The sequence below is a fragment of the Somniosus microcephalus genome, chromosome 4 (assembly GCF_052327205.1).
Source record: "Somniosus microcephalus isolate GS21.2 chromosome 4, FLI_Smic_1.0, whole genome shotgun sequence".
Lineage (NCBI taxonomy): Eukaryota > Metazoa > Chordata > Chondrichthyes > Squaliformes > Somniosidae > Somniosus > Somniosus microcephalus.
Window position 1 is genome coordinate 280,399,364 of NC_140990.1, and position 23,733 is coordinate 280,423,096.

Below are 23,733 nucleotides of genomic sequence, written 5' to 3' on the forward strand. Positions count from 1 at the left end.
TCCAGATCACCCCATTGTATCGTTCGCACTGTCCATTACCCTGGGGGTTATACGGGGTAGTTCTACTAGTAGAAATTCCCCGACTCTGAAGGTATTCCTTCAACTGGGAAGACATAAAAGAACTTCCTTGATCCGAATGGATATACGCCGGCATCCCAAAGATGACAAAAAGTTGAGTCAGACATTTAATAACTGTAGCAGCTGATACATCTGCGCAAGGAAAAGCAAAAGGAAACCTTGAAAACTCATCCACAACAGTAAATATGTATCGATTTGGAGTCGTTGAAGGAAGAGGCCCCTTAAAATCAACGCTCAAACGTTCAAAAGGAGAAGTAGCCTTTATAAGATGAGCTCGTTGAGGCTTAAAGAAATTCGGTTTACACCGAGCAGATAGAACATGATGAAGTCATCCGCTTGACGTCTTCAACTGAAAAGGGCAAATTCTTACTGCGTACGAAGTGTATCATTCTCGTAACCCCAGGGTGACATAAAGCATTGTGAAGATTAATAAGCGTATCTCCGTGAATCACAGAACAATAAGCCCTCGACAGTGCATCAGCAGCAACATTATCCTTCCCCAGACGATAAACTATATCAAAATGGTAACATGCCAACTCAATCCTCCACCTCATTATTTTATCATTTTTGATCTTTCCAAAATGTTTAACATCAAACATAAAGGACACAGATTTTTGATCGGTTACCAACGTGAAATGTCGCCCCGATAAATAATGTCTCCATTTACGCAGCGCTTCTACTATTGCATATGCCTCTTTCTCTATTGAAGAATGCCTTTTTTCACTATTGTTCAAAGTACGTGAGAAAAAGGCCACAGGTCTTCCATTTTGGTTCAGAGTAGCCCCAATTGCAAAATCAGAAGCATCCGTCTCAATCACAAAGGGAACCTGCTCATCAATAGAATGCACAACTGCTCCTAGGATATCCTTTTTAAATTTATCAAAACATGTCCTGGCCTCCCATGATAGAGGATATGTCGTAACCCATATAAGGGGCCGGATCTTCTGTGAAAAGTTTGCAATCCAATTAGAATAGTAAGAAAACAGTCCAACAACTCGTTGCAAAGCCTTAGAATTAGTAGGATAAGGTAAATCGATCAATGGTCGCAGACGTTCTGGATCTGGTTTAATCTTATTTCCTGAGATAATATACCCCAGTAGATTTACCTCAGTAGTCGAAAAGATACACTTCTCTTTATTAAAAGTTAAGCCAACTTTTTCCGCAGCTTGAAGGAATCTTTCTAAATTAGAATCATGCTCCACCCTTGATTTACCACACACCGTGATATCATCTAAATATGAAAAGGTGTCAGAGAGAGAGTTATCACTTATAAAAGCATCCATTGCCCGTTGAAAACAAGCAACACCATTAGTAACACCAAATGGTATTCGGCAAAACTGATACAGCTTTCCACCAGCCTCAAAGGCTGTATATGGTTGATCCCTCTTAACAATAGGAATCTGATGATAAGCACTTTTTAAATCAATAGTGCTAAAAAACTTATACTGAGATACTTTGTTGATAAGCTCATCAATCTTAGGCAAAGGGTACGCATCTAATTGAGTATACCTATTAATAGTTTGAGAGTAGTCTATCACCATTCGTTTCTTATGCCTCTTGTTAGTGGTGACAACTACCTGAGCCCGCCAAGGCGAACAACTAGGTTCAATGATTCCTTCCAATAAAAGACGTTGGACTTCAGAATTAATAAATTCTCTATCCTGACTGCTATACCTTCTTGACTTAGTAGCAATTGGCTTACATTCCAGCATCAAATTGGAAAAAAGTGATAATGGAGAAATGGATAAAGAAGTTAATCCACAAATGGATAAGGGTGGCTTAGTCCCTCCAAACGAAAGACTAAGACTCTCGTGTAATTTAAGCACATCATGACCAATCAAAATATCCACACAAAGATTAGGCAAAACAGATAGGCGTATATCAGTATACGTATTACCTAGAAGAATCAATTTCACAAGGCAACAACCAGCTACTTGTGAAGTAAGGGTCGTCTGAGCCATACACACCTGATAAGTAACAGGCAAGATTTTCAAACACTTTTCCTTCACAAACTGAAGACTTATAAAACTCTCGGTACTGCCCGTATCTATGAGAGCCTTCACTTCTAACCCATTAACTTGGGCCACAACTATAGCTTTGTTTAGGCCATGAGCAAATGCAGCAGAAATTGATGCAATAAACGCCCTCTCTACAGGTTGAATAGTCGCAGAAGGAGGTAATTGAACCTAATGATTTACAAACACGTGCATAATGACCTCTCTTGCCGCATTTACTACATACAGCCTCCCGGGCAGGACACTTCAAACGAGGATGCCAGACGTTCCCACAAAAATAACACTTCTGAATCCTAGAGGCAACAGCCGCCGAAGTAAAAGGTGGAGCTGTTGGAGTAGAAACTATTTCAGAATCTAGTAAACCACTCCCATTAAGTCCACCTAATTCCTTTTCGTCCGGAACTGCCGAAACCACAGTCACAGGCCGATTAGAAAGAGCATAAGAATCTGAACTTCTCTGAGCCATATCCAATGCAGAAGCTTGCTCAAAAGCACTCTTGAGATCCAAAGTCTTATTTTCTAACAACCTCTGATGAATTGATCTAGACAGTAGTCCATTAATAAAAGCATCCCGTACCGATTCTTCCTTATATTCTTCGGCCGTCACGGCTTTATAATTACAGTTAGCACCAAGGTGCCGAAGTGCTTGTAAATAAGTATCCAAAGATTCTCCCACCTGCTGCCTACGGGCAGATAGAAGGTAACGTGCAAATACCTCATTCTTTGGTTTAACAAAAATCTTCTCCAATGTAGAAATAGCCAATTCGTAAGTTTTACAGTCCAAAATATACTTATACACATCCGGAGCAATGTAGTTGATCAGCATATTCAGCTTATTCAGAGTCTCTTGTTCCAACACACCCAAAAAGTTTGTAAATGTACAATACCAATGTTTCCATTTATCATCCACTCCTGCAGAATTAGGGTCAGCATTGAATCGTTCCGGTTGAAGATATCGCTCCATTCTGATAAAAAGTTAATAAATTGAAATAAAAAGAATAGATTTGCCTTTCTAATCTAGGCTTTATTAACTTTAAAAACCCAGTAGCACATCTTTCAACACCAGTCTCCAACAATGACTAGAGAGAGCTGAATTTAAGATGGCCACCACAAATCACCTGACATCCACTACCAATGAGTTTACAACATATATCTCAAGGTAGAAACAAACAACCAATTACAATACTTCTTACTAATACAGAGAACCACCACCCCATTCACCAATCACAATACTTCTTATTAAACATAGGAAATAATCACCACACCCCTCTAGTGCAATCACATCCTTCCTGTAATATGGTGACCAGACCTGTACTGTAGCGGTGGCCTAACTAGCGTTTTATACAGTTCAAGCATAACCTCCCTTCTCTTATATTCTATGTCTCAGCTAATAAAGGAAAGTGTTCCGTATGCCTTCTTAACTACCTTATCTACCTGTCCTGCTACCTTCAGGGATCTGTGGGCATGCACTCAAAGGTCCCTCTGTTCCTCTACACTTCAGTATCCTACCATTTATTCCCTTGCCTTGTCAGCCCCCCCCCCAAATGCATTACCTCACACTTCTCCGGGTTGAATTCCATTTGCCACTTTTCTGCTCACCTGACTAGTCCATTGATATTTCCCTGCAGTCTACAGCTATCTTCCTCATTATCAACCACACGGCCAATTTTTGTATCATCTGCAAACTTTTTAATCATGCCGCCTACATTGAAGTCTAAATCATTGATATATACCGTAAAAGGCAGGGGGCCTAGTACTGAGCCCTGCAGAATCCCATTGGAATCAGCTTTCCAGTCACAAAAACATCTGTCGACCATTACCCTTTGCTTCCTGCCACTGAGTCAATTTTGGATCCAACTTGCCACTTTCTCTTGGATCCCATGGGCTTTTACTTTTATTACCAGGCTGCCATGTGGGATCTTGTCAAAAGCCTTGCTAAAATCCATGTAGACTACATCAAACGCACTACCCTGTTCGACCCTCCTCGTTTTTCCCCCACCACCGAAGTTAGGCTGACTGGCCTGTAATTGCTTGGTCTACCCCTTTCTCCCTTTGTAAATAACGGTACAATGTTAGCAGTCCTCCAGCACCACACCTATAGCCAGAGAGGATTGAAAAATGATGGTCAGAGCCTCTGCTATTTCCTCCCTTGCTTCTCTTAACAGCTCGAGATACATTTCATCCGGGCCTGGTGATTTATCTACTTTCAAAAGATGCTAAACCTCTTAATAGTTCCTCTCTCACTATGTTTATCTCATCTAATATTTCTCACTCCTCAACTACAACGTCTGCATTGTCCTTCTCTTTTGTGAAGACAGACGCGAAGTATTCATTAAGTAACATAACCATGTTTTCCGCCTCCACACACAAGCTTCCTTTTTGGTCTCTAATAGGCCCTACTCTTTCTTTAGTTATCCTCTTGCTCTTTCTATATTTATAAAACATCTTTGGGTTTTCCTTGCCAATATCTTTTTCCATGCCCTCTCTTTGCTTTCCTAATTTGTTTTTTTAAATTTCACCCCTGCACTTTCTATACTCTTCTAGGTTTTCTGCAGTATTCAGCTCTCGTTATTGGACATAAGCTTCCCTTTTTTGCCTTATCCTACCCTGTATGGCCCGTGACATCCAGGTGGCTCTAGATTTGGGTGTCCTACCCTTTTTACTTTGTGGGAACGTATTTGCTCTGAACCCTCACTCTTTCCTCCTTGAATGCCTCCCTGACACTGATATACCTTCAAGTAGCTGTTTCCAGTCCACTTTTGCGAAATCACATCTCAGCTTAGTAAAATTGAGTACGGTGTCCAATTCTAATCACCGAGAAATACGAAAGACATTCAAGCGCAGGGGGCAGTGCAAAGAAGAGCTGTAAGGCCGATCCCTAGTGTTAGAGGTCTCAGTTAAAAGCAAAGGCTGGAGAAACTGGGAAAGGAGGCATTCGAGAGGTGATCTTAGGAGGTATACAAGATAGTAAATGGTATGGAAGAGGATAATGTAATGTAATACTGCTTTAAATTAAAACAGTAGGAGTAGGACAAGGGGACACATGCTGAAATTGTCAAAGGTAATATTAGAACTGATTTCAGGAGGTTCTTCTGCAGAACATAACTGAAACAGAAAAGGCAGAGAGTGATCAACATGAGGAATGGACTTCCAAACAGACTGGTGGAGGCGAAAACCCTGAAATCATTTAAGAAATAATTAGATGCAGCAATGTGGGGGGAGGGGGCAGAAAATAGAGTTGTTCTGGACAGATGGATTTAGATGGACTGTATGGCCTTTCTCATCTATAAGCATCTTGTAATCTTGTGATATTGAAACGTGGAGGCTCACTTTGCATGATTCAGCAGCGTTTGGTACTCCTGTCCACCAATGTATTGTTTCACCACATTGGTACATTTACAGGTTGTGTCACCCTTTGACATATTTAGCAAATTTCCCACAGTGCAAAGCACATTTGTGCCATTTTGCCTACAAGTCAGAAATCTTACTGAATAGGAGACTCAGATTATAAAAAAGGAACAGTTACTATTTCAATGAACTGTCAGGAAGGATATGACATTTTCAATTCAAACCCAGTCACCTACTTCATACTAATTAAATTGTAAGTACAAAGAAAATGCTGTCCCAAAGTAATCATCAAAACAGACTGAATGTTCTTCAAATGATATACTCATCAATGTGCCAGATTGTTCTATTCTTGTTTCGGGAAGCTTATTGTGAGGCCACTGTGTACCAGTTACAAAGACTCAATAAGACGACTATTTAAAAGAAAAAGGAAGTGAAGAAATTTAAATTAAAATTCATTTCAAAACACGAGCCTGAGCCATTGTTGTCAAAGTTCCACTGATATTTGGGTTTCCCTGCCATTAGTCAGAAAGGTCATACTGCAGCAACATTCATTAGAACGAAGTAGTAGTTTGGAAAAAAGGAACGAACCATCAAGAACAGAACTGAAACAGAAAGGAGAAATTGAATGTTTAAAGTCAAATAAACCCATTTCTAAGTTATTTAGCTACAATGTCAGCGGTTATGTGTGAATAGATGGAGGCATGCACGCGCACACACTGCATATTTCAGTCTAGAAATGAGCCTAGGCTATATTTTGTGAGAATTCCTGTATTCCAGAGAGGAATCAACAGGGAGAGAGAAAAGAGATCTCACCATATCAATATATGCATCAACGAACTGGAGTCCCACTTTCCCGTCTGATCTCCATATCCCTTGATTCCCCTAGAGTCCAAAAATCCAGCTCTCAGCCTTAAATATACTCAGTCAGTAGCCACAGCCCTTTGGGGTAGAGAATTCCAAAGAATCACACCCCTGAGTGAAGAATTTCCTCCTCATCTCAGTCTTAAATGGGCATCCCCTTATCCTGAGAGTACGACCCCGAGTTCTAGACTCTCCTGCCAGGGGAAACAGCGTCTCAGCATCTACCCTGTCAATCCCCCTCAGAATCTTTTATGCTTTAATGAGATCACCTCTCATTCTTCTAAACTCCGGAGAGTATAGGCCCATTCTACTCAATCTCTCCTCATAAGACAACCCTCTCATCCCAGGAACCAATCTAGTGAACTTCTGTTGTACCGTCTCCAAGGCGAGTATATCCTTCCTCAGATAAGGAGACCAAAACTATGCACGGTACTCCAGGTGTGGTCTCACCAAAACCCTGTATAATTATAGCAAGACTTCCTTACTCTTGTACTCCAACCCTCTTGCAATAAAGGCCAACATGTCATTTGCCATCCTAATTGCTTGCTGTACCTGCATACTAACTTTGTGTTTCCTGTACGAGGATACCTATATCTCTCTGAACAACATAGCACAGCACTCAAACCCATGTTCACTAGCTGGCAAAGCAAAGATGATGCTGCACAAAGTGCGCGCCCAGAGGGTTGTCTTTTTGTTGCTGCATATACCCTTGCCAGAAAGGAACCAGCCAGGAGGTGGTGGCTAGTTTCAAAGCTTTGTGTACACTACCCACACAATGTGGGAACAGATAATGAAGAGGTGGCACACCTTAACAATAACATTTGCCAGGTAGATAACTCCAGTATACCCGTCAAAGTATTGTCTGTCACTCTGTTCCACAATTACTGCCAGGCCATGCCAAACCTCTTATTTGAATAGGAGGCAACAAATACCAGGTTGGAGATGTGAGCCAGAATTAGGCAGCAAGAAGCTGTCTGTGTTAGGTGATGAAATATGTACAGGTGAGACAGTGGGTGAGGCTGGAGTTGGTCTAGAAATGACTGAGGAAGCCGAGGGCTGGGATTAGTGCACGAGAGAGGGAACAGGCAGAGGGAGTGTGGGAGACTATCCGAGAGTAATCGTGGAGGATAGGACTGCATGGATCACTGGGAACACCATGTGGAATTTTGCTCTGTGGATTTTTGGCCGAGGGGGCCTTGGAGGGGAATTGTTGGGCTATGGAAGCACTGATGCAGGGATGGGGAGCTTGATCATGGAAGTACTTGAGGTGATTTGCAGGATCAGGGAGCACCAGAGGCTGGGAAGGAGCTGGTACCTGGAAGTACTTGGGAGCAGCAGCACTCAAGGGTTGGTCAAGGCCTATAGGCAATCAGAGGCACGGACAAGGTTCTGGCACCCACAAGCACCAAAGAAAATGGGAGCACCAAAATGGGGCTAGGAACAGCAAATGGGCAAATGTGGAGGTGTCTGATGAAAATATTACAGGACACTAGCCTAGGTCCCAATTACAATGTCCAAGAGCAGCCGGGCCTGGGAATGTGGCACAAGTACACACCAGATGCACAGTGGAGGTGGAGTGACAGAGCATGACAGGTAGGGGGGCTGGAGGAGGGGGAAGAAACAGTCAAAAGTTAATAAGGAGTGTTGAGGGGCTGCGCAGAACAGAGCAGACACTGCTGAAGAAACAAGTCAGAAGAGAGAGGAGCTAGTGCAATTATATAGTCACCACGTCTCTTGCAGGGGGAAGGTGGGAGATGGGGAACTGAGCTGCCATTTACACAGTGGTCCACAAAATACTGGGAGAGAAGGTTAAAGCAAACCAGGAAAGCAGCAAAGCTCAAGCTCTAAACCCTTGAAGGGTACATTTTGGTAACACATACTGGATGGATTTTCAACAAGATATGGAATTCACTGAGTAATTTGTGACTTGCTAACCATTTTGTGTTTTTTCCGGTCTTAAAAAGAAAAATCTAATTTTATAAAGTGTAGATAATTGGCTGGCCACCAAAGAAGTCAGAAAAGATTGTTTGTAGTACTTGCTGGCTCATGAATGGTAGCTTTGAGGGGGAGGGGGGGGGGGGGGCGGAGAAAGTCACCAAAATGATTGAGAACTTTTCCCTCTTCTCGAAGTGCCTCGTGATTTTTTTTCTAAATGCAAGTTTTGTCTAGTAAATGGAACTGGCTCTTGATTTGGTCAAATATCCCACTGACTAAATGCAAATCAATCTGCATGCTTAATAGACCAGATAGCAGTTATTTGAGCCAATCACAATTGATGCTTATTGGGGTGGATTTTTTAGCCCTGTTTTCGAACCTGAAGCCCATGGGCTCTGCGCATGGAGTACACACCCCAACCAGGAGGCCCAAGACTGGCCTGAAATTGGGCCTTTGGCCTTATTAAAATTATTATCTGGGTGAGCTGCTGGCAGCCTCGACATGGGGCTCACCCATTTTAAGAAAATGAATATTGGGCCACAGCGGCTGCTGAAGAACCCTGAGTGGAGCAGGCCCGTCTCCTCCTCCACTCATCACTATCCAAATTTCCAAAGGGGGCCTAAAACAGACATTAGGCATCTCATTTACGTATGTATAGGGCTCAACGCCAGTTTTATACGGCCAGCAGGTGTGCTGAAAAAAATGGCCCGACCCAATATCAGATCAGATGTCTTTCAGGCAGACTTTGGCCATGGGACGTTGGTCCCCGAAATTGATTAATGTTGCACCAGTTTCAAGCCTGTAATTCAATATCTACCCTTATGTCTTTGAGGGCGTGATGCAATGGATAGGTCCTAGAGGCAAAACTATTAAAATATAGAATCATCCTGCTGTACATTAGCAATTAGCCACCAAAGCAGCTTAAACACCATCACAAGTACAGGAAACTCTTTGGTATCCGGCACCGACAGGACCGGGATGGTGCCGGTTGATTAAAAATTCCGGATGATGGAGAGGGTTATCTACCGAGGCTATTTTTAACAAAAACGAAAAAAAATCAAGAAATGTGCAGTATATGGTAATTGGGTACTCGCCTACAGAATGTTGTGTTAAATGGATGGTGGAAGATGCTTGATTAAGTACAGTACTGCCAGTTGAGGGTAATCCATAACTCTTTAATTACTTAACAGTAAAACAAAACTTATACAGTAAACAGGAAACACAGAAAAATGACAGATCGGAAGAGACTACCGGCAGCGCAGGAGAGTCAGACCCCTGTTATTGAGGTGTTTGGACTTCCGACAGCGCCAAGAAGCTGAGTAGTGGCAGTTTGGAGAACTACCCCCACTGACTAACTCGGCCTCAAACTCGGCAACATTTCCGGTTATTGAGGTGTTGTTTTCGGAGTATGAATTTTGCCGGTTAATAGAGAATTCTGGATATTTAGGTGCCGTTTAAACGAGTTTCCTGTAATATGAAAACTGAAAAATCAATTGCTTGTGCTGCACTTTAATTAAGGCATTTCACCACAAATTATTGATTTAGGAGATCTTGATTTAAAAAAAAAATTTTTTAAATAAAAACTGCCAAATGGTGTATTCAGCCTGCCTTGAAAAAGTGTCTCTTGGAAGAAATTAGTACGTTGAAACGTCAAACAGTAATTTAGGAACCTCAGGATTTCAGACTGTGATTTTGGTTAGTCAAATTATGTTGCCATTTGAATTTAAATTTATCTGATCAGGATAGAAACATAGAAGATAGGAGCAGGAGTAGGCCATTCGGCCTCTTGAGCCTGCTCCGCCATTCAATTCGATCATGGCTGATCATCCAAACTCAGTACCCTGTCCCTGCTTTCTCCCCATACCCCTTGATCCCTTTAGCCTTAAGAAATATATCCAACTCCTTCTTGAATATATTTAAAGAATTGGCCTCTACTGCCTTCTGTGGTAGAGAATTCTACAGGTTCACCGCTCTCTGGGTGAAGAAATTCCTCCTCATTTCTGTCCTTAGACTGTGACCCCTGGTTCTGGACTCCGACCATCGGGAACATCCTTCCTGCATCTAGTCTGTCCAGTCCTGTCAGAATTTTATAAGTTTCAATGAGATCCCCTCTCATTCTTCTGAACTCCAGCGAGTACAAGCCCAATCGACCCAATCTCTCCTCATACGTCATTCCTGCCATCCCAGGTATCAGCCTGGTGAATCTTCGCTGAACTCCCTCCATGGCAAGAACATCCTTCCTCAGATAAGGCGGCCAAAACTGCACACAATACTCAAGGTGTGGTCTCACCAAGGCCCTGTACAACTGCAGCAAGACATCCTTGTTCCTGTACTCAAACCCTCTCGCTACAAAGGCCAACATACCATTTGCCTTCTTAACACCTGCTGCGCCTGCATGCTTACCTTCAGCGACTAGTGCACAAGGACACCCAGGTCTCGTTGCACTTCCCCCTTCTCCCAAATAAAATATTTTAAAATAATTTCATGAGTGCACTGAAGCAAAATTAAGGAGTATTTGTTATGGTTTCAACAAAAATAATGCTGAATTTGAAAAGGGAAAAATATAAATTTAATTTGGATTAATTACAACTAAGAGCCTGGAGTTTCTGCTAGTTTTGAGAAGTGATTTTCTTTCCACTCAAGTTTCCGTTCAAACTCATTTGCAACTCTCCGAATGTGAAAACTGCTACGAGCCAGCGCAATTGGGCAGCATTAAAAAAAGATTCCTTGATATAGTTAAGACTTGTAACTTGGCGCAGTTTGATTAAAAACAGCTGAAAATGGGTTTATCACAAAAAATATGCATTTTCAATCAGAGTGTCTAGACCACCTGCGAGTAATCCGATTTTAAATGACTGAAAACGACTTCAAAAAACTATACAGAATGACGAAAGCTCACCAACTTGAAACGTTAACTCCGTTTCTCTCTCCACAGATGCTGCCTGACCTGCTGAGTATTTCCAGCATTTTCTGGTATATACAGAACCATTTGCTAGTTATATTGGTGTAGTCTGTTTCTTTGCAAATGAAAAAAATATATTCAAAAGCTTTTAAAACATGCCTATTAGTGTCCTTACGCCAAAAAAAAGCTCAATTTTGAGAGCCTCCTTGCATGCATGCCCGCAAACCTGCCGCAATCAGCGGAAACTCACCATGGTGATTCATTCGATCTGGGGTGTGACCAGTTGTGTGGGCAGGGCCAGCTTCTAGCGTGATGTTTCTAGTGCAAAAGATCACGGAATCTCAATTTGTGCTTGAAATTCCGCAATCTTTGGCACTGGTTTGGCCGATTTTGGGCAAATTGCGCTAAAACAAATAGCACAACCTAGCGGAAACTCCAGGCCAATATGCCTAGTACTTGATTTTTTTCTCAGGATAGACATCCATTTGTCTCTTCACACCATACACCTCTGGATGAACAGCAGCAGCAGTCTCAGCAACAGCAGCTGACGGGCCTGTTCGAACACAACAGGTGAAGGGGGAGCTGCTCGTAGAAGGTCTTGCCCAGCCCAGAGTGTCTATAGCCCAGGAGTTAGTTTCCTGGATACAGGAAACTTTCATTTAACCGGAGGTTAAATGTTCGGAAAGCTCTATCTACCGGCAAAATTCAGGAGCCGTTTCCTATAAGTTTTTTTTACTTCTCGTTGCTTTTTTTTTTCCAGTCAGGCTCTGCAAGCTCTAGTTGAAGCTGTTGCTTAGCTACAGAGACGCTTTTAAGCTGCGGCCAACTGTTTTGAAGCTGTTGCTAAGGGTTTGTTGATTCACACGGAGCTCAAAAGCTCCATATGTTTTAACATTAGCGCTGGTTTCTACGGTAGTTTTGATGGTACGGCACCAGCTCGGTCCCGTCAGTGCCGGATACCAGAAAGTTTCCTATATATCGGAGGAGCACTGCATCAGGCTCTTGCTGATCTATGCAACCTGTTGCAATAGGACCCGCTGGCTGCTGGACCAGTGGGGGCATACTTTGCCAGTGGTTGTAAAAGTCACCACCATCCTCAACAGGTCCAGATAGATTTAACCAAGCAATTATCAAAGATTAAATTTGAAAACAACCATTAGAAAAATTAGTATTTACACTAAGAAGCTGAATAAAACATTTGGATTTCAACATGCAGCATTAATAAGAGCAGTCACTATAATTTCTTAAAGTTAAACAGAATCTCTGTTCCAATATTTAGAAAGCAAAACCTTTTACTAATGTTTGCATCTTTTATAAAAGGCCCATCCAACCCAACTACCAAAGTCATAATCTGCCACAGATATGGATATATATCTACTACTAATGGACTCTCAAGTGAATTTGACAGGAACTCAGTCTGCAGAAATCCGCATAATTAATCCAAAGTAAACCAGTTTTATTTGACTTTCATTGCTAATCTCTTGCCGCTTTCTTATTACAAACCGCAGGTGGTCAGTTTAGCAAAGTACATTACATGTACACACAGCAAAATTTGAAGAGAGACAGAATGAAGATGGGGCCTCACAGGTAATAAAATTATATTGCAGCCATGGTCAGTGTTGCGGGTAATTAGACATGAACAGTTTCATTTTATGAACAGACGGGTTGAAGGAAACCAAATCAGTAGTGAAGAATAATCTCCTTACCTTTTCTCCAAAGTTAAGTTTTGCAAATGCAAAGGTTTTCAGGCAAACATTTGATCCACATATTGAAGGCTCAATGGTGTCTTTAAGTAATTTCTCCAGATACATCCCAAAATATGGCCAGGCTTGCTTTATAATCTAGTTCAGAAAATTTAAATATTAGAAACACAGATGATGTATATGTGACATGAAGCTCTGAACATGCAAGTTTAATCCACTGAAGCCTTATAATATTGACAATTAGTTTTTCTAATGAATCTATCCAACCGAACCAGTAAATGAGTATTTCTATATCCATAATTATTTGAAAAACCCATACCTCCTCAATTATTACTTTAAAATACATTAAATGTAGTCACAGAAGCTTCCTGCCCACCACTCGAAGATAGGAGCTATGCAGATGAGCGACACAGATTGACTTTCTGCCACATTTTTTCTTGGTGGGAAACATCTTGGCCTAGAAATTCAGAAATACCCATTATTGGCGGCAGAATAGAGGTGTCCATGAAGCCCTGGGCCTCGGACCTCATTAACATGAAGCCAGTGTGCCTGGAGGAGCCCTCCGATGAAGAGTGAAGGAAGTTTAGGCAAGTATAGGCCAGGGGGAGAAAGGGAGACCGGGGAGGGACAGGGGCCTGGGTCAGATGGAGGGTATCTCTGGGCCAGAGCGGTGGCGATCAGGTCCTTTAATATGGGGTCGGTAGGGTTGGTTTCCCAAAGTGCAACCCGCGATGGCGCAGGCTGTCTCAGTGCAAACTAATGTTGGAACAAGAAACTCAAGCTGGCGCTAGGCCCCAACGCGCACTTCAGGCGTTGTTAAGGGATGCCTCTCGTTTTTCCTTACCCAATATGGCAGTTGCTGCACTTCCAGCCGGAAATTGTGCGCGCGCTTCCTGCCTGCCATTTTGGTTACGTAGCGTCTGAAAACAGACATTGTGTGGACCAATTTCCTGGCCCTTAACACTTCCTCTTAGTTGCATGAATTGGAATTTTTGGGTACTCATGTGCGTCTACCAATCATCAGTGAACTGTACCATCGAATCAGCACGATTCTGTTGTACAACTACACATGTTAAAGATGATGTTGCCGAGGGGCAGCACCAAGCTGATGACTTTGGCATGAAAATTAGAAACCAATAAGGGCCTAGATTTTCCTGATCAAAAAAGAGATATGCCCCTTGCTCATTTCAATAACCACTAGCACTATTGCAGGAACAGACAGCAATGAAATGTGCAGTTTCCAAGAATGTGATTTTGTAATGACAAAAATAGGAGTCAAGCATGACACACCTGCAATAATAATCATTTCGCATTACTTAAACAGCTAACAAGCCATCTAACTGGTATAAATGTCAAAAAGATACTTAATGCAGTTGTGAAGTACGCAATTTTTGTGGAAAATGGCTGAACAATAATCAAGAAAAATCTTGATTACTGACAAGGCCTTCAATATGTTCAGGCCCATGGGTGGTGTGGTGGGTGGTGGAGGGGAGGTTGTAATCCACTTGTGTTGCAAGTAGAGTTTATGACACTGGAGTGCACCCACCACTCTATTCATTTCTGTCACTGTGCTGATACTTTTGAAGTTTTTCTCTGCGAGAATGGAAAATGTGATGGGTATCACAATAGGATGCTGTAAGTCGGTCTCAGTCGAGCGTGGAAACTGAATACAGGCAGCTGCTGGCTTTTCATACTCAAATGATATTCAATTTAAGAGGATCATTCAAACCACCACCGCTCTATTAATTTCGAACACTGTGCTGATACTTTGAGGTTTTTCCTCTCTGCTAAACTTATTTAACTTCAGACCTAACCTAAAGCAACAGTCACTTTTAATTTGATTGCTGTATTCCACTGCTGCACATACACCCATCATAACAGACCTTAACAAGGCCATAACAATCAAACCGACTGACCCACTTTTCATTCATGTTGGAAAATCCATTTTGGGAGGGGAAGGAATTCTCAGAGTATTGCTAAATATGGACAAACTTCTTATTCCTTCCATTTTTACTCATACCTACCCTTTGCTTGCCAATATCTTCAATGGGGCATGTGCCACACCCAGCAGAAGCACTGAAGAGGAACTAGGCACCAAAACCATGAAGAAAAGTAGAAATTTGGCCTGATTTCCAATCATGCTCAGCCATACTTGCCACATGATCATGAATAAGCAAATCCCGCTTTCAACTGCAGCACCCAACTGTATCAAAGAACTGCATGGCCACAGGGAAATCGAAGTAGCCAGCTGGAGATTTATTCATGGATCAGAAATGAATGAATGAATGAAAGAAATGAATAATGAGTGGCATAACAGGGAAGTGTCCCAGTGTAAGGTGAGTGAGGCAGTCCACTGACCCACTGTGGAGTAACATAGAAACATAGAAGATAGGAGCAGGAGTAGGCCATTCAGCCCCTCGAGCCTGCTCCGCCATTTAATGAGATCATGGCTGATCATCCAAATTCAGTGCCCTGTCCCCGCTTTCTCCCCATATCCCTTTAGCCTTAAGAAGTATACCTAACTCCTTCTTGAATATATGAGTATATGAATATATGAGTAACAGAGTGCAGGACGGTCCTTGGCAGTGAATAAGGAAGTGTTTACAAAAACAGGAAAATGCAGTTGAAGGGCATTCAGGGGAAGTACAGGATTCATTTATTTAACAGTTATTTAGCTTATTGCCAGTCCTGACATTGGCTCATTAACCTTTACTTTTTTTTTTATAAACAGGTATTCAATAACTTGTTTAAATTAGGTCAACATGGATGTATTTAATCCAATCATTGATGCAGTACTGTACTTAGAAGTGGATAATACTGGTTTATCATAAATCTCAGTCAGAATGTATTTCAGAGTTTAAATTTAAATCAGTCATTTATTCATTCATTCATGCAAGTAGTCTTGGCCTAGGGGTGACTTTTCCCTCAATGGCCTATTTGAGGCCTACATTGGGAGTTTCCATGCCCAAGGCCTTCAGTGGGACCTAACTGAGCAGGCAAGGGGGGAAAAAGAGAGTTCCATTTAGAGAGCACCTTCTCAAGTCAAAGCAATTTACATGCAATTAATCATTTTGAAATGCAATGACTGTTGTGAGCAAATGTAACAGCAATCTATGCATAGCAGGATCTCACAAACCAATGAGATGGAATTGCAAATTCGGTTTTGGTAGTGTTGATTGAGGAGGGAATATTCATCGGGTTACAAAGGATGTAGACAGACTATGAGAGTGGGCAAAATTCTATGGCATTTAGAGTTCAATGTGGGAAGTGTGAGGTCATCCACTTTGGGTCTGAGAAACACAAATAGGCATATTTTCTTAATGGTGAGAGACTTAGGTGTCCATGTACACAAATCACTAAAAGATAGTATACAGGCACAAAAATGCAATTGAAAGTTTGCCTTTATTTCAAGGGGATTGGAATTGAAACCTCAGAAAAGATCAATTCACCTTAGAAACAGTACAGCACAGATTCACCAGGATGATACCAAGGTTGAAGGGTTAAATTATCAGGACAGGTTGCATAAACAGATTGAGGTTAGATGATTGAGAGAAAGTCTAATTGAGCTGTTTATATAATGATAGAGATTCGATCAGGTATACACTGAGAAACGATTTCCTCTAATGGGCAAATTCAAGCAAAGGGGCATAATCTTAAAATTAGAGCTCGGCCATTTCGGAGTGAAATAGCCTTGCAGAGTTCATATCTTGAATAGGACAAACAAATCCCTTTGCATTGTAAACAATTTTCTGAAAGTCAAGTCTCAGTCTTGAACTTAAAACTTGGATTGATGTTTTAGATACAATTCTCAGAGCTTTGCTTTCTCTTACCTTGTTCAACCATTCCACTCTTTCTATATCTGGAAAATGAACCTGAAAAAGAAAAAAAAAGTCAATATAAAAATAGCTGAAACTTTGAGAAATATGCACATTCTGTGAGTAGAATATATTATACAATCAACTTTGAAATGTATTTTGGTGATATTCCATCAGCAACCAGCCTGCGTGCATCTGTGCCAGATTCTTCTCCACTCACCCACACTATCCATTTTCATACTTTGATCTTTCTTTTGTCTAGCCAAGACTATATAGGCCTAGAAATTCAGTTGCTTGCGCCACCAGTTTGCGCCCAAAGAGGCCACTCAGAGGCTTTAGCGCCACTGGCCGCAACCACCGCGATATTTAGCGGGGCGCTAATGGCGGCGTTAGCCTGTAGCGCTGCGCCGCCACCGATGACGTCATAGGTGTGCGCAACGCCCCGCTACCGGCCCGAACGCCATATTAGGTCGCGGCCGCCTCTTCCGCGCCGGCCGCAAAAAGCGACCGGTACACAGGGGCCTACCTGTGGCGGTAGTGGCGCGAGTTAAGGTGGAGGGGCGGCCGCCTGCCCACACCTCCGTCCCCGGCCTCCTACAACCCCCCCCCCCCCCCCCGCGGCATTGCCGGCTGTTTCCCGAGAGCCCGGCACTTCTCCTTGGTGCCGGGCTCATTTGCCAGCACTCGCGAGCGGGGATCGCGCTGTTGCAGGCACCTCCCCCTTAACAGTGGGAGGAAGGCCTGCAGTACCGCAGCATGTCGTGCCGCAGCAGGTGGCGCTGCAGCACTTTGTGCGCCGATATTCAGTTTCAGCGCCCCAAGCGGGGCGCGGGAAGCCTTGTATAGCGGCCAGCTTCCATTTGGGGCGCAGAAACTGAATATCCCGATGGCGCAAGTGGCTCCGCGCGCAGCGGTAATTCCGGCGCCCAGGCGAGCTTGGCGCCCCAAAGTGAATTTTTAGCCCTATGTCCCTGGATAACTGATCTGTCGGTCTTCTCGTAGCAACTCTTTCGCCATTCTATTAATACCAATGTTCATGGCATTAATAAATCTGGCTAGAGTAGCCCTGAAGGCATTTATTGCTGGTTTCTAGGCATTGAGATTAGGCCAATTAGTAGCTTACCTCTAGTCTTGCAAATAATCAGGATCGATTGCAAACAAATATGGTGAGTATATTATGTTTAATCAGAGCTTAAGACAGAATATAACATGCTAGTTATATAGCAAAAACATACGACTGTGACAAGTAGCTGGTACTGGTCCCGATCGGACAGACGGCTGGCGTGCGTGAACAGTTCTCTGGCTTACGGCCTCTCTTCATCTCGTCTAGAACCTCAGAGTTGGTGAGAATGGGATCACTCTCTAAAGAGTGTTCGACCAGCCCAACTTCTGCTTGGCTCTCCCCTCCACCATCTGCGTGGGCAAGCCCTCAGGGTGTTACTTTTATTCTCTTTTTAGGGGTGGGCCTGAGGCCAAATTATTGACAAGACCATCTAACCGATAGAGGTTCCCCGAAAACCTCATTACCCAATGGGACATCAAGTTCTTTGTCTCAATTCTTGGATGAAAGCCCTCCCCAAAAGGGGTCCCATGACCTCAGCCAATTTGTCTTATTGTTTAATCTTTCTGAAGGTTCTTCCCTTGGAATTTGTGTCTCATCTCCCTGGTCCCTCTCCTCCCTGGTACAATTGGTACTAGGCCTGGCCTTGTATCCTTTCAATCATGAGGACCAAGCCAGAGCTGCTTGCTCATCCTGCTGTTATCCAAACTATCCCCCTTTAATCGAACAGTCTGTTCCATCCCGAGATGGATACCTTAACTCCCCTAAATTCCTTTTATTCTATGTCTTTTATACTACTTAACTTTTAATTATCTTTGCAAGCAGTTCTATTGAGCCAACTCTGATTCCTACCTTAGTATTATAACATGGTTATTAGTAATAGTAGAAGAAACATAGGCATTGATCCTTAGTTGGTCCAATTAGAGTTACATAAACAAGTTGAAATCACAACTTGAAAACAGCAGATAGTTAGCTTGGAAACAAGATTATTTATGACAGTCACACTGCAGAATGCTATAACATCTGCAGAGAACCAAAACACAAGCAGATTCTAAGCATCTATCTAATTATTCCAATGCTAGTCTGAAGAGACTTTTTCTCTCCAGATCTAAAACCATCATGTAAACACAGCGTTATTCGCGTCTCAATTTTATTCGGATAACCATATACATTTTGAACACCACGGATTTCTAACATAGGGAAGTTAAAATTTCTGCATATTTGACCAAATTAAATCCCCATGGTTACACCTACCTTCGATTCAATAGTGCTTCCCTGCCACACTACATTTCAAATGAAAATTCCTTCAATCATGCACAGTGGTGCTCTTCTGTTTTGCTTATATTTGAACCAATACACCTAATCACACTTTGCGTCACTGACCAATTATAATCATGGTTATGGATTTTTTTCCTCATTCCTTGCTAATGTTTTTACCTGCAATTAATTAAGAGAGGCTGGCCATTTTTCAGGCACCAGTGCAAATGTATAACTACCGCAGAGAACATGTGTGTTCAGCTAGTGCACTTCCACGATACCCAAAAAGTATCGTGGACAAAAACAGTGAGCCAGAATTTCCTAGAAAGTTTTGGCGTAACTATGGTGTAAGAGTGATGTTGGGGGCGGGGGGTTTTTTGAGGAAATTTGCGTGGTTTTATACTTTAACATCGTTACACGTGAATTTCTTTAATCATTTGCACTGCTTCCAAGATATGTCCACTGAAACCCTCTGCCGTTTATTTACATAGTTCCACCCCCATGCAAAAGACCAGCTCACGTGTTTCCTGGATTTATGAGATTAATGTGAATAGATTTATGAATTATGAGAATAGATTAATGCCCAGAAATGTAGGCACACTGCAACCAATTTGTCATCTGAAATCAGTGTAACTGGGATTTCTGGAGTTTGATAGCAACTTTCTTTGCTTTTTAAAAAAAAAAATTCTTGTTGGGACCTGCATTAGACTTAACCAAAGTGTTGTCAGTCTCAGTGTATCTGAAATTCAGTTGGAATGGCCTTTCCAATGGGAATAATCCTGTTCTGCAGGATAATGGAAGATGAGCAGCAGAGGCAAAAGGCTCGGAGAGTGAGGCATCATATTAGAAGACAGCAGCCCAATCACAATTATCCCTATTGGTGGTGGTGCTACATTTGCACTTGTTTTACATTCCGGTTTAGACAAAGCTCTGCAGGAAATTTTGGCGTAAGTTATCATCGGCAAGATCAGTGCAGAAACCACTTAAATTTTGACATAACTTCTGCAGAAGTGCAATCTAGGAAACTTACAATCATAGAATAGTTACAACACAGAAGGAGGCCATTCGGCCAGTTGAGCCCATGCCGGCTCTCTGCAAGAGCACTTCAACTAGTCCCACTCCCCTGCCCTTTCCCGTAGCCCTGCAAATTCCCCCTCCAACTCCTTTCAGGTACTTAACCAATTCCCTTTTGAAAGCCACGATTGAATCTGCCTCCACCACCCTTTCAGGCAGTGCATTCCAGATCCTAACTACTCGCTGTGTAAAAAAGTTTATCCTCATGTCACCGTTGGTTCTTCTGCCAATCACCTTAAATCTGTGTCCTCTGGTTTTCAACCCTTCCACCAATGGGAACAGTTTCCTCTCTATCTAGACCCCTCATGATTTTGAACACCTCTGTCAAATCTCCTCTCAACCTTCTCTGCTTTAAGGAGAACAACCCCAACTTCTCCAGTCTATCCACGTAACTGAAGTCCCTCATCTCTGGAACCATTCTTGTAAATCTTTTCTGCACCCTCTCCAAGGCCTTCACATCCTTCCTAAAGTGCAGTACCCAGAATTGGACACAATACTCCAGTTGAGACCGAACCAGTGTTTTATAAAGGTTCATCATAACTTCCTTGCTTTTGCACTCTATGCCCCTAGTTATGAAGCCCAAGATTCCGTAGGCTTTTTTTAAACTGCTTTCTCAACCTGCCCTGCCACCTTCAACATTTGTGCACATATACCCCCAGGTCTCTCTGTTCATGGACCCCCTTTAGAATTGTACCCCTTGGTTTATATTGCCTCTCCTCGTTCTTCCTACCAAAATGTATCACTTCACACTTTTCTGTGTTAAATTTCATCTGCCACATGTCCGTCCATTTCACCAGCCTGTCTATGTCTTCCTGAGGTCTATCACTATCCTCCTCACTGTTCACTATGCTTCCAAGTTTTATGCCATCTGCAAATTTTGAAATTGTGCCTGGTTATATATGTCAGCCAGTACTGACCCCTGGGGAACACCACTGTATACCTTCCTCCAGTCTGATAAACAACCGTTCACCACTACTCTGTTTCCTGTCACTCATCCAGTTTCGTATCCATGCTGCCACTGTTCCTTTTATTCCATGGGCTTCAGCTTTGCTGGCAAGTCTATTATGTGGCACTTTATTAAGCGCCTTTTAGAAGCCCATGTACACCACGTCAACCACATTGTCCTCATCAACCCTCTGTTACCTCATCAAAAAACTCAATCAAGTTAGTTAAACACAATTTGCCTTTAACAAATCTGTGCTGGCTTTCCTTAATTAATCCACACTTGTCCAAGTGACTGTTAACTTTGTCTCTGATTATCATTTCTAAAAGCTTCCCCACTACCAAGGTTAAACTGACTGGCCTGTAGTTGCTGGGTTTATCCTTACACCCTTTTTTGAACAAGCGTGTATCATTTGCAATTCTCCAGTCCTCTGGCACCAGCCCCGTATCCAAGGAGGATTGGAAGATTATGGCCAGTACCTCCAGTTTCCACCTTTATCTCCCTCAGCATCCTAGGATGCATCCCATCAGGTCCTGGTGACTTATCTACTTTAAGTACAGCCAGCCTTTCTAGTACCTCCTATCAATTTTTATCCCACCCAGTATCTCAACTACCTCCTCTTTCACTATGACTTTGGCAGCATCTTCTTCCTTGGTGAAGGCAGATACCAAGTACAGGAAACTTTGCGATATCCGGCACTGATGGGACCGAGCTGCTGCCGATCTATCAAAACTTCCAGATAGACCAGCGCTAATGTTGAAGGATACGGAGGTTTTCATCTCCGTATCTGACAACAAACACTGTTGCTTAGCAACAGCTTGTAAACACTCGGCCCGTACCTTGGAAGCATCTCTGAAGCTGTTGCTAAGCTACAGAGACGCTTTCCAGAGCCTGACTGTTAAAAAAAAAGCTAGAAGAAAAAAAACCTAACCAAAACGGCTGCTGATTTCTGCCGTTAGATCGAGGTTTCCGGACATACAACCTCCGGATAAACCAAAGTTTCCTGTACTCATTTTAGTATCTCAGCCATGCCCTCTGCCTCCATTTTGGTCCCTAATCAGCCCCACCCCTCCTCTTGCTACCCATTTACATGCCCTTAGAAGAGTTTTGGATTCCCTTTTATATTAGCTGCCAATCTATTCGCATACTCGCTTAGCCCCTCTTATTTCCTTTTTCACTTCCCCTCTGAACTTTCTATATTCAGCCTGGTTCTCACTTGTATTCGCAACCTGACATCTGTCATATGCCCCCTTTTTCTGCTCCATCTTACTCTCGGTCTCTTTTGTCATCCAGGGAGCTCTGACTTTAGTTGCCCTACCTTTCCCCCTCGTAGGAACATACCTTGACTGTACCTGAACCATCTCTTCTTTAAAGGCAGCCCATTGGTCAATTACAGTTTTGCCTCCCAATCTTTGATTCCAATTTACCCAGGCCAGATCCATTCTCAACCCACTGAAATTGGCCTTCCTCCAATTAAGTATTTTTCCTGTAGATTTCTCCCTGTCCTTTTCCATAGCTAATCTAAACCTTATGATACTATGATCACTGTTCCCTAAATGTTCCCTTACTGACACTTGCTCCCCTTGACCCACCTCATTCCCCAGAACCAGATCCAGCAATGTCTCCTTCCTCATTGGGCCAGAAACTTACTGATTAAGTTCTCCTGAACGTATTTCAGAAGTTCTTCCCTTCTCTGCCCTTTACACTATTACTATCCCAGTCTATATTAGGATAGTTGAAGTCCCCCATTATCACTATACTATAGCTCTTGCAATTTCCCTGCAAATTTTCTTCTCCATATCCTTCCCACTAGTTGGTGGCCTATAATACACCTAGTAGTGTAATGGCACCTCTATTCTCGCTCAACTCTAACCAAATAGATTCTGTCCTTGACCCCTCCAGGACGTCCCCTCTCCAGCACTGTAATATTCTTCTTAATCAATATTGCCACCCCACATCCTTCCTTCCGTCCCTATCTTTCCTAAACACCTTATATCCGGGAATACTTAGTACCCAATCCTGCCCTTTTTTGAGCCAGGTCTCCGTTATAGCCCGACATCATATTCCCATGTGGCTATTTGCGCCTGCAGCTCACCAACCTTATTTACCACGCTTCATGCATTCACACACATGCACTGTAAATCTACCTTAGACCTTCTAAGATTGGGTGCCAGTATTACCTAGAAATAACCAAGTCTAATCTCTCTTATATGTGCACCATCTGTTTCAGGCAGCACATCAAAATATAATAGATAAAATTAAAAAGTTGAGCATATAGCAATGTAACAGTGTCTCTATTTAGTTTCATTTTTACTTCGCTACAAATTCATCTCATGACTGAACTTGGCAACAAAGTGACAATGAAACTGAATGAGATACTGTTACATTGGCAAGTAGCAACTGCTAGCTTATACATGATGCAGAAATCATAGTTTCTGTAACAAAATACGTTAATATGAAAATAGGAAACATTTTGTTCCTAAAAGCACTGGTTGAAACTAAGTGGACATCATTACTGGAAACTAGCAAGATACTAATTTCTAATTAAATACCATAATTGTAATATTGCAGAAAATTGAAACAAAATATATGTACAATTCCCTAAATTTTGATGAAAATATATAAAGTGTACAATTTGAGCAGGCAAAGATTATATTTAAAATAGTAAATAAATCATGTTCAGTAAGCAAATAAACACAGTACAGTAATTAACTGTAAACCAGTCCATAATTTAAAGCCTCT

General features: G+C 42.3%; 1 protein-coding gene across 1 annotated transcript in view; it reads right to left on the minus strand.

The window, feature by feature from the left end:
* The window catches only part of LOC147120507 (extended synaptotagmin-3-like), a 152,280-nt gene that overhangs the window by 108,878 nt on the left and 19,669 nt on the right, over positions 1–23,733 (minus strand). Inside the window, exons 2-3 of the mRNA XM_085986537.1 lie at positions 16,673–16,714; positions 12,846–12,980 (exon numbers count right to left, since the gene is read on the minus strand). Of these exons, the coding sequence (XP_085842663.1) occupies positions 12,846–12,980; positions 16,673–16,714 (177 nt within the window). The remainder of the gene's footprint in view (positions 1–12,845; positions 12,981–16,672; positions 16,715–23,733) is intronic.